Source organism: Arachis duranensis, chromosome 5 (genome assembly GCF_000817695.3).
Source record: "Arachis duranensis cultivar V14167 chromosome 5, aradu.V14167.gnm2.J7QH, whole genome shotgun sequence".
NCBI classification, from domain to species: Eukaryota; Viridiplantae; Streptophyta; class Magnoliopsida; order Fabales; family Fabaceae; genus Arachis; species Arachis duranensis.
The window spans coordinates 105,621,202-105,633,369 of record NC_029776.3 but is presented as its reverse complement, the minus strand read 5'-3'; the positions used below and the strand labels follow the sequence as shown (position 1 = coordinate 105,633,369).

At 34.2% G+C, this 12,168-nt stretch overlaps 2 protein-coding genes across 2 annotated transcripts in view; one reads left to right on the top strand and one right to left on the bottom strand.

The window, feature by feature from the left end:
• Positions 1-3,601: 3,601 nt before the first annotated feature.
• On the top strand, positions 3,602-6,333 carry LOC107491084 (DEAD-box ATP-dependent RNA helicase 35). The gene is made up of 2 exons (XM_016111849.3): positions 3,602-3,992; positions 4,384-6,333. Exon 2 carries the CDS (start codon positions 4,426-4,428, stop codon positions 6,190-6,192), a length of 1,767 nt encoding a protein of 588 aa, XP_015967335.1. The 5' UTR covers positions 3,602-3,992; positions 4,384-4,425; the 3' UTR covers positions 6,193-6,333.
• Positions 6,334-10,943: 4,610 nt separating this feature from the next.
• Positions 10,944-12,168, bottom strand: part of LOC107491087 (UDP-glycosyltransferase 1) — a 1,512-nt gene continuing 287 nt past the window's right edge. Inside the window, exon 1 of the mRNA XM_016111851.3 lies at positions 10,944-12,168. This exon is cut by the window's right edge and continues 287 nt beyond it. Within this exon, the coding sequence (XP_015967337.1) occupies positions 11,088-12,168 (1,081 nt within the window). The 3' untranslated portion in view covers positions 10,944-11,087.

Below are 12,168 nucleotides of genomic sequence, written 5' to 3'. Positions count from 1 at the left end.
TTCAACTTTTTTTGTTCTCTTTCTTTCTTTCGTTCAGTGTTTCCACTTTCAACCTATGTAGCAAGTGTTACCATCGTACAAAGAGTTTAAGAAAGAAATAAAGAATTATTTAAAAAAGTATTATTTTTATTATTCATATTTTTAATTTGTGATTACAAGATTCTTACTAATATGTAGATCAATAGTACGTTAAGAGTACGCTCATTATAGAATAATATCCTAATAAATTACATTAATTTTTTTTCTAATCTTCTTTGATATTTTTTTGATTTTGTTTCCTAGTTATAATATTCTAATAGCAAAAAGGTCGACTTCAGCGCAAGGCAATGAAGAAAAAAACAACACTATTGATTTGATTTAACTTGATTTGATTTGATGATTTGTAAGAACACCGTACTGAAGTTCAATTTAGGTTTATTAGTTAAGTCACTGAGAAAATTGTTATCTAATAAACATTACTTACTTGAAGGACGAAGGTGGCCATAACGTGTGAACCAATGCGGAAATATCTGTGATATTTGAATATAGAGAATGGATATTAACATGACTCCTAATATTTTTCGAATTCTTTTAAAGACACAGTAACTCTACTAATTAAATACAATTAATCATTTTGTGCATAAAGTTAGAGTAATTAACATGAAAATAAATCAATATAATTTTTGAAAAAATTCATAAAAATTAGTTTTAGGTATAATGATTAGAGAATTAGAGTTCCCATTAGAATTGGAAGTCAAATATCGGAGGGCTAAGCCCAGCGTATATGTAGCCAGTGAACATGTAAGTCAAAGAAAAAATAACTAATTAGTGAACAAAATAATTAATAGCCCAGTATTTTTAATTTTTTTTCATAGTTGTTTACATATTTTAATTTACTAAATTTGAAAAAAAAACGAAAAAATATTTTAGTTATGAACATTTTTTTAACAAGAAAAATACATGCCATATCTCAAAAACTAACATAACACAGAAATTAGAGTTAACACATAGTGTCGATTCTTTCATTACCAATGTTAATTTTATTGTGTTGTAGAAAAAGTGAAAATGCTATTGTATTTATTCACGGTTACCCTTTTTATTAAATATGTTTTTCTGTTTGGTAGGCGCCTCAGATCTTGCGCACCAGACAGAACTTGATGATACGACCGCGGGAGCAGATTATGCCATATTTGAGGCGAGCTGGCTTTGTGTATGTCGCATACATGGTCGAGTTCGAGTATGATTGGTCGCTTGCCTCGGCATTGATAGAGAGGTGGCGGCCCCATCCATTTCATTTACCGTGCGGGGGAGATGACTATTACCCTGCAGAACGTGACATATCAGTTGAAACTCCGGATTGATGGTGATTTTGTGAGTGGGTATTATTCCATAAAGAGCGTACTCTTAGCGTACTTTTGTTCTATATATTGGTAAGAATTTTGTAATCACGGATGAAAAAAATAAGAATATGATACTTTTGTAAATTATTCTTCTTTTCTTTCCTAATCCCTTTGTACCAACTTAACAGTTTTTGTTGACAAAACAAAAATGAGAAGCATGTACTAAAGCACTGCAAGTATCAAAATAAATGCAAATCTTGTGGCGATGTCTTTCTGAAGAAAAAAGACTTGGATCTTCATCAATTCATACCCTTATCTTTTTTTTCCTCTCTTTCTTTTAGATCTGAACTTTTTTCAACTTTTTTTTGTTCTCTTTCTTTTTTTCCTTAAGTGTTTCCACTTTCAACCTATGGAGCAAGTGTTACCATCTTACAAAGAGTTTAAGAAAGAAATAAAAAATTATTTAAAAAAGTATTATTTTTATTATTCATATTTTTAATTTGTGATTACAAGATTCTTACTAATATGTAGATCAAGAGTACGTTAAGAGTACGCTCATTATAGAATAATATCCTAATAAATTACATTAATTTTTTTCTAATCTTTTTTTATATTTTTTTGATTTTGTTTCCTAGTTATAATATTCTAATAGCAAAAAGATCGACTTCAGCGCAAGGCAATGAAAAAAGAAACAACACTATTGATTTGATTTAACTTGATTTGATTTGATGATTTGTAAGAACACCGTACTGAAGTTCAATTTAGGTTTATTAGTTAAGTCACTGAGAAAATTGTTATCTAATAAACATTACTTACTTGAAGGACGAAGGTGGCCATAACGTGTGAACCAATGCGGAAATGATATTTGTGATATTTGAATATAGAAAATGGATATTAACATGACTCCTAATATTTTTCGAATTCTTTTAAAGACACAGTAACTCTACTAATTAAATACAATTAATCATTTGGTGCATAAAGTTAGAGTAATTAACATGAAAATAAATCAATATAAATTTTGAAAAAATTCATAAAAATTAGTTTTAGGTATAATGATTAGAGAATTAGAGTTTCCATTAGAATTGGAGGTCAAATATCGGAGGGCTAAGCCCAACGTATGTGTAGCCAGTGAACGTGTCAGTGAAAGAAAAAATAACTAATTAGTGGACAAAATAATTAATAGCCCAGTATTTTTAATTTTTTTCATAGTTGTTTACATATTTTAATTTACTAAATTTGAAAAAAAAAACGAAAAAATATTTTAGTTATGAACATTTTTTTAACAAGAAAAAAACATGCCATATCTCAAAAACTAACATAACACAGAAATTAAAGTTAACACATAGTGTCGATTCTTTCATTACCAATGTAGTTAACAAAATACTAATATCTATAATTAATTGTTAATGTGAATATTTAGTATTTAGATGATGTGATTGAATAAATAATTTTTTTATGATATTCTCAGTTCGACATATCAAAAATTAATTTATAGATCTAAATGTTATTGAAAAATCTATCGTTGAATTAATAAATTGCTATATATACAAAATAGAATGAACTTATCTGTTGACTAACCCAAATTCATTTGAATAAAGAAAAGTATACGTTATCAAAAGAGAATCTGCCAACTATTACCAACACGTGATAAATTAGGATTAAATCATAATTAATTCGGCTCCGCTACGTTACCAACAGCATATCTGCCAACTTCTGCCAACTCTGGTTTATAATTGTGTTTCATGAAAATGTGTTCGTGGATGTGTCTAATAAAAATGTATTTTTTATAACTGTGTTTAATAGAAGTGTCTTTATAGATATATTTTCTGGATGTGTCTCTTTATATATGTATTTAAAATATATTAATTATTAGACACATCTATGAACACACTTTCATGAAACACAAACATAAATAAAAATTGGCAGAAGTTGGCAGATGATATGTTGGTACCCTATACTTTTCCTAATTAATTTAGATGTGGCTTTATTTAGTAGATGGGCTTCATGTCCAGCCCAACTCAAGTTGGCAGATTTTGGCAGATAAAAAATTGGTAACGTAGCACTACTGAGTAAGTAATTATAATTTTATAGCGTATTTGTATTGGTCAATTGTGGGTTGTAAATACTAATTAAGTCAATCAAAATGACCCAATCCTTTATGCTGTAGCCCAATAGCCATATCAGATGGGTCAGGACCAAGGTCCCATAACCCAATGATGCTTATTTAAAATAACAAAAATCAAGCCAGATAAGAGACCCGACCCTGCTATATTGCCCCAGCTCCTAATCCCCCTCCTCAATTAGATTGAGTTACTAAACTGAATGTTAATTGTGAAACTCTGATGCTGAAATTGAAAGGAGCCCTAAATTGAAAATGCGAGAGCTGGAGGCTGAGCTGCGCCTGATGACCGACGTTGTCCCTCCGCCGTAGGCTGTCATTGTCCGGCTGTCTACTTCGGTATCGCTGCTGTGCTTCGTCCTCGTCGAGCTCGATTCGTCGTGACGTCGTTGCTTTCTCCAGCGCGGTCCCTGTTGCCGCTGCTCACTGTCCGACGCCATCCCTGTCGCCACCGCTGAAAGTCCTCTGCATACTCCTTCCCTCGTCGGTGGCTGAGTTGCTTGCTGCTGACTCCTTCCCTCCGCCGCAATCACCGCTTCTTCCTTGTGGTCCAGGTGAGCTTTTAAGGATTCCAAATTGGTGCAATATATTCTGGATATGTTAGTGTTATCTTTTCTTTTTCTGTTGAATGTGCAATCTGTTCTGTGTAATCCGTGCAATCTTTTCTATTTCTTGTGGGATACTTGTAGCTTGATGCTTATGCATATTTCTGGCGTCTCCTAAGGAAATGATGATTTATGAGTGTGACTTTTTAAGTTTGATGAAGAAAAGAATGGGAAGTTAAAAGAGAGTGTATTTGTTGTGGAGTTATAAGGAATACGGTTTTGGTGAGCTTGAATAAGAGCAACTAAAAAACTCTGGTTGATCTTAAAGTGGAGAAGATTGCTTTGTTTATAAAATTTTGTTGCTTGCTTTATGTTTAATTTTCCTTTGAAATGCTATTAGGATCAAAGGGACTGTTATTCTGAGGTCAAATTGGTAGCTAACATGGAAGAAGAGGAGGATTATGTTGAGTATGTGCCTGTGGCCAAGCGTCGTGCCATGGAAGCTCAGAAGATTCTCCAGCGCAAGGGTCAGGCATCTACTGCCATCGATGCTGATCTCGAGAAACTAAGAGTAGCTGAAACTAAGCCCAGTCTTCTAGTTAAGGCTTCACAGTTGAAACGAGAGCAGCCTGAGATTAGTGCAACAGAACAGATTGTTCAACAAGAGAAGGAAATGATTGAGAACTTGTCAGATAGAAAGACCCTTATGTCTGTTCGTGAATTGGCTAAGGGGATTACTTATACAGAACCATTGCTTACCGGGTGGAAGCCACCTTTGCAGGTGAGAAGGATGTCTAAAAAAGAATGTGATTTGATTCGCAAACAGTGGCATATAATAGTTGATGGTGAAGATATCCCACCTCCAATTAAGAATTTTAAGGATATGCGGTTTCCTGAGCCGGTTTTGAAGAAATTAAAAGCTAAGGGAATTGTGCAACCGACACCCATTCAGGTGCAAGGCCTTCCTGTTATCTTATCTGGGAGGGATATGATTGGGATTGCTTTCACAGGCTCAGGAAAAACCCTGGTATTTGTGCTGCCAATGATCATGGTAGCAATGCAGGAGGAAATCATGATGCCTATTGCTCCTGGAGAAGGTCCATTCGGTTTGATAATTTGTCCTTCACGAGAACTGGCTCGGCAGACTTATGAAGTGGTTGAACAGTTCTTGATACCTTTGAAGGAAGCTGGATATCCGGAGCTCAGGCCTTTGCTATGCATCGGTGGAGTGGATATGAGATCACAGCTTGAGATTGTGAAGAAGGGTGTCCATATTGTTGTTGCCACTCCTGGTAGATTGAAGGATATGTTGGCCAAGAAGAAAATGAATCTTGATAATTGCAGGTATTTAACATTAGATGAGGCTGATCGATTGGTAGATTTAGGATTTGAAGACGACATAAGAGAAGTTTTTGATCACTTCAAAGCTCAAAGGCAGACTCTGTTATTTTCTGCCACAATGCCTACAAAAATTCAGAACTTCGCCAGAAGTGCTTTGGTGAAACCTATTATTGTCAATGTGGGACGGGCTGGGGCAGCAAATCTTGATGTGATCCAAGAGGTAGAGTATGTAAAGCAAGAGGCGAAAATCGTTTATCTCCTTGAGTGCCTTCAAAAAACCCCACCTCCTGTTCTGATATTCTGTGAGAATAAGGCTGATGTCGATGACATTCATGAATATCTTCTCTTGAAAGGAGTGGAAGCAGTGGCTATTCATGGAGGCAAGGATCAGGAAGAGAGAGAGAATGCCATTTCGGCTTTTAAGGCTGGAAAGAAAGATGTGTTGGTAGCAACTGATGTTGCATCCAAAGGTTTGGATTTTCCAGATATTCAGCATGTCATCAACTACGACATGCCAGCTGAAATTGAAAATTATGTCCATAGGATTGGTCGAACAGGAAGATGTGGCAAGACCGGTATAGCTACAACATTCATTAACAAGAACCAGAGTGAGACAACATTGCTTGATTTGAAGCACCTCTTGCAAGAAGCAAAACAAAGAATACCTCCAGTTTTGGCTGAGCTGAATGATCCAATGGAAGACAATGATGCAATCACAGACATAAGTGGGGTGAAGGGATGTGCTTACTGTGGTGGTCTTGGTCATCGTATCCGTGATTGTCCCAAATTGGAACATCAGAAGAGCATGGCAATTGCAAATAATAGAAAGGATTATTTTGGTTCTGGAGGTTACAGGGGTGAAATTTGAAAGCACCAGTCCCTTGTGTACAAGGTTTTTATACACTACTTGGTTATTGTAACATCTTTTAAACTTAATCACATAACAAGTTCACTTCATTGTAGGTTATAGTGTCTATTGATTAGTGGATTGATTTTCACATATTTTGTAGCCTACGATGGTTGACCGTGGCGTGGTATATTCAGGTTTATAAGTGGTGTGTTAAATGAATAGAATATAAATGGCTATATGTTTTGTTTAAACATTTTTCAGTGTCTTTTTAAAGTTAAAACTGAAGATATCCTCTTATTTAGGTCATAGCATCATAGCCTTTTCCAAACAATGGGAGTAAAGTGTGACATTTTGATGTAAAGTGATAGACAAAAATACATATAATTTTTATCCTTATATGATTTTAATCTTATTTTTCAATGTATTCATTAGCTAGTAACTTCTTGATATACCGAGTAAAATAATGTGAATTACCGAACTACAACAATAAAACATGACTATTAATTTTAAGGTTTAATTATTCTGTTAGTCTCTATAGTTTCGTAAAATTTTTAATTAGGTTCTTATATTTTTTTTCTTGTTAATTGGGTCTTTGTACTAATTTTTTTTTCAATTAATTTTTTTTAATAGTAATTGGCTTAATTTTATAGGGACCAACTAAAAAAAATTGGTATAGAGACTTAAATAAAAGGAAAAAAAAAGTGTAGGGACTAATTAAAAAAAAATTGGTGCAAAGACTCAATTAAAAAAAAAAAGTATAGAGACCTAATTAAAAATTTCGCGAAATTATAGAGATTAACAGAATAATTAAACCTAATTTTAATATTAATAATCTTTTTTAAAATGATGCTTGAAGTGTTACCTTAAAAATTGAAATATATTTATACGCTGAATATTATCACAAAAATTTTCCCAGAGAATGTACTTCCCCTTGCCAAAATTCAATATTTTTTTGGTAATCTAATGGGCCTAGGCCCAAAACAAGAAAGAATTAAACTAAATAAATTGACTAGTAGGTCTTGAGGCCTTCCAATCTTGCTCCATGAGGATCTTTAAATTTGGTTCAGGTTTATCATGTAAGGAAATTATTTTAATTTTTTAATTTGTTTATGGGCAATATAAGTAAAGGTACGCTTATGCATTATGAGATATTTTGGTGATTTAATATGGATGATTTAGGTTAATAAAATTATTTATTCTAACATATCAATAAAACTATATCCAAATGGTTTGTTCAAACTATGCTTAGCCATCCAGTTGGTACATGTGTTGCCTTTCCTGAAAATATGCATAGCTCTAATTTTCCAAGATTTCGTCAGTTGGTCTTAAATTTTTTTTAGAAGAGAATTGTACTGGCTATAGGATTCTCCTTTCATGATCTGTTTGGCAAACTTTTAAGAAATCTGTTTCAACAATAATTTTTCTTATTTTTAAGTCTCAAACTGTTTGTAAACCATAAAAAAATTTTCATATCTCCGCTTGAAAAACTTGACTATTGCCTACCTTTATTTGGAAGCCTGCAATCCACTCCCCATTCCATGTTTGGATTAGACCATCACACCTGGCCATATTTTTCGTTTTTAAAACTACACCATCAGTATTCAATTTTACCCATTCAATAAGAGGGGGCGTCCATATGCCTTCCTGATTTTTGGTTCTATTTATTGTGCATTTCATAGGCTTTCCTGTAATTATTGAGGGAATTCCTAATCACTTCAACAGCGTTTTTGGATCTTACAAAAGGAGAGAAAACCTCAAAATTTCTCCATTTCCATATCATCTAACAAGAGACAAAAAACTCATCTATCCACTCAGATGGAGACTTACCAATAAAATTTTGCAAATTTAATTCTATCCATCCTTAAAAGTTGATGTTAAAAAACAGGACTGCAGCCGCGGGGTTGATGAGCTTCACCCATATAATCGCAGCTCTTGGACTGTCTCTTATCACATGCAAGATAGTTTCGGATTGATGCTGACAATGATGACAATTAGGGTTAGTTTCCATCATAGAGACTCTTCTGCTAGGTGTTAGAATTTTACCATGTAACAGTTGCTATATAAAGACCTTTATTCTCTCTGGCCCTTCCATTTCCAAATTTTCATCCATCTGTCTACATTATCATTTGCATCCCACTCAGCTAGCATTCTATAAGCTGAAGCGATTGTGAATTGCCTACTCGAAGACTGGGTCCAATACAACGAGTCTTTCAAGTTATTAGTAGAGGAAGAAATAGCTCTGATTTTATCAATAATAGAAGAAGTGATGAATGTATATAAGTCATTCAATTTCCAATCTCATTGATTGTCCACATAATCTATAACCAAATCTGCCTCTCTTCCTGTTGAAATTGGATTGATGGCAGCTCTAACAAGACAGTTTTCATTCGATATCCATTTATTATTCCAGAAAGATATATTTGTTCCGTCTCCAACAACTCTTCTACAAGACTACAACTATTCTCCACTATATACCACACTTTAACTAGTTCAATATTTATTGACATTATTTTCATTTATTTTAGCTGCCAAACCCCACGCCATTCTGTAGCGGCTGCGAGCCTAATAAGTGCATTCAATATGGGAACATGTTATGGAGCTTGGTGACAAGTGACAACAACCGAATTCTCATACCCTACACTAACAATATTGCTCACAAGAAGACTCCCATTATTACATATGGTTAGCGATTTCACAGATTTCTAGAAGAAACTTTTTTTTTTTGGTATTAGATTTCTAGAAGAAACTAATTATTAGTTCACAAGTCAAATATTTAGGGGTGAACATGGGTCGGTTTGGTTCGGATTCAAGGTAAAATTAGAATCGAATCGATCAAAAAGTAATTGGTTTGGTTTGGTTCGGATTTGCGTTTTTTTGTGCTTGTACCCGAACCAAACCAAACCGATTAAGAGCGGATTGGTTCGGTCGGGTAGCGGGTACCCGATGACTTTGAAATTCATTAAAAAAAAAAAAAACCAAATTGGCAAATTTTTATCTTAAAAATTCAAGAAATACAATAAACATGTAACATCAACAGAAATAATGCAAACATATTAAATACCAAATACATTAAAAATTAAACTCATCAAAATCCAAACATATTAATAGTAAATAAACTTGTCTAATGAAAATATAAAAGTGCAATAGAAATATTAGAAGTTAAATACAAAAGTTTAGTGAATAATCTTTGAAAGAAGCTAAAACCAAAACACATTAAAATCTAAACATTAGTGAGATAGGATTATGGTTATGAGTTAGAAAACACATAAAAAGTTATATATATTTTATTTAATTAATTATGATCGGGTATACGGGTTGGTTCGGGTTCCGCGCCCCCAAAACCAATACCCGAACCAATCATCAGCAAATATCATTGGTTTGGTTCGAGTTGGACCCGATTACCCGTCGGTTCCAGGACCAATTTAATCGGTTTGGTTCGAGTTCGGGTGGGATTAGATACAAAAAAAAAAAAATCAGTGAAACGGACGTACATATATGCCGCGAAATAATATGCAAACAAGACATATTAATTTTTGTTTTTATATATTTCCGGTTTTCTTACTTTTAATAAAGAAAATTCTAAAAAAAATAGAATTTTGCTAATTTATGTTTTAAAAATACATTTTAAAAGCACTATAAAAAAATTAAATTTGACTAAAAGTTATTAAAAAATTGTCTTTTATATTTTAATACCTTAAACATATTAAAAATGCAAATGTTTTTATTATTATACTCTTCACATGTGTTTTTTAGGATACAGCCATACAGATTACTTAAATCTACAAAATAAATATAAAAATTGAAGGGAGATATAAATTCGGCCTAATAATTTACCACAAGGAGGGACCATTGGGAGCCATAAAGCGTATATCTTTTATTTTTCTCTTTTGGGTGTGTTCATGCATCAAATTTGCGGTGTTTTTTCGAATTGTTTATTCGAATTCAATTTAAAAAATATGGATATAGATCAGATCTATAAGATATCTGATCCGTACATTAATAGAATTAAATTACAGATTTTGTGTAAGTATATGCACATCTGCGTATTCACAAAAATAAAAAATATTTTTTATATTTTGTTTTAACAAATAATTATTATATATGTTGTGTTATTTTAATTTATTATTTAAAAAATATATTTTTAATATTATTTTAAGAATAAATATATTTAATAAAATGAATTTTATTGAATTTTTTCAATAAAATAAATTTTAAAAATATTTTTTGTGTTTGACAGATATATCTGATATCCGATCGAATCCGCAAAGAACTGAGAATATTAAATTCGATCCAATCCAATAATTTTAGTGCAGATCGAATCAAGATTTTGATCATATTCAATTCCATTCGCGATCACCCATATTTCTTCTTCTTCTTTAATAATGTAACAAATATTAGTTATCGTAGGACCATTATTTATTACATTACATAGACGTTAATGGTGGCGAAGGTTTACCGTGTTGGTTGCTGTCCTTCATTATACTGGGTAAGACATAAAAAAGTCTTCACTAATAAAGATCCTATGATGCAAACACATGGTTGACCCTAGCTATTAGAACACAACATGTTCCTCTAAAATCAATGATGTATGTATATGCATTCATCCTCCATTAATTTGAAGTGCTTGTGTTTGCATGAGATGTCACACAAGGTATGTATTTAATGACTAGGGTGGAGCTGAAATGAGCACAAAAAGCAGATTAATCCCGCATTGTGTAAACAATAATTCATTAGATAATTTACGGACGAATTTATCTATGAAATTAAAAGATACCTTAAAGAAAACCCTTCTATTAGTCTCATAATAACTTAAACTTGAGCCCTTTGAATATACAAGAACAACACAACACTGGCAACTAAACATATTTCACGGTTGAGGATAAAGATAATTGAAAATGGCTAGATAACTTGAGTTATTTGACTAAATTATTGTCCATCAACTCATTAACTCGCTCCTCCAACTCACTTGCACTCACGAACCCATCTTTATCCTCCTTCACCTCCAAACCAACCTTCATTTCTCGCACCATAATCACTCTGTTCATCTTTTGCTCTGCATAAAGAGGCCACGCCACCATTGGCACTCCTTCACAAACAGCCTCCAGGATCGAGTTCCAACCGCAGTGAGTCACAAACCCACCCACCGAGTCATGACTCAGTATCGCTGCCTGTGGGGCCCAATCCTTAACCACCATTCCCTTCTCCTTTGTTCTCTCCAAGAACCCTTCCGGCAACAACTCGTTCAGACTCGGTTCCGAGTTATCTGACTCAGCTTCAGCCCTCACCACCCACAAGAATCTCTGCTTGCTCTTCTCCAACCCCTTAGCTATCTCCTTCAACTGCTTCTTCGAGAACGTTCCCAAGCTTCCAAAACTCAGAAGCACCACGCTCTGACTCGGCTGCGAGTCGAGCCAACTCAGGCACCCTTTCTCGTCATTCTCGCACGTGTTCGAAATCATGGGTCCGATGCAGAATAGTTCTGGTGTCTTGTTATTCATTTCTTTGTTACTCAAAGCTCTTATAGCTCTTGCTTCAATGGCGTCGCAGGTGTTGACGATGATCCCATCGCTGTCTCTCATGGTCTTGGATATGTCAAGGAAAACACGGTAAATGCTACTCTCACGATCCTTAGTTAAATCGGGGTAGTCATCGGTGGAAATTCTGGGTAGCCCAGGAATTTGAATCTGCATGGGAAAATCCTTGAAGGATGTTGTGGTGGTTTCGTGAAGAGTTGGAAAATGAAGGATAGTGGAGAGAGAGGAAGCACATGAAGTGAAGTAAAAGTAGGTAGGGATATTGAGCCTGTTGGTGACTTGCGTAGCGGCGGTGGAGTTCATGAAGTCCAAAACAATGGCTTTGATGTTGGAGGTTTTGGAAATGGAGTGGAGGAGTTGGTGAAGGTTGTGGTTGCTGCGGCGAGAGAGTTCGATGCAGAGGATGTGTGGGTGGAGGTCGGCGGGGAGAGTGACTGGAGGGAGGTGGAGGAAGGTGATG

Bases quoted from the DNA above. Each gene is read 5' to 3' on its own strand.
- LOC107491084 (XM_016111849.3), top strand. From the start codon at position 4,426: ATGGAAGAAGAGGAGGATTATGTTGAGTATGTGCCTGTGGCCAAGCGT.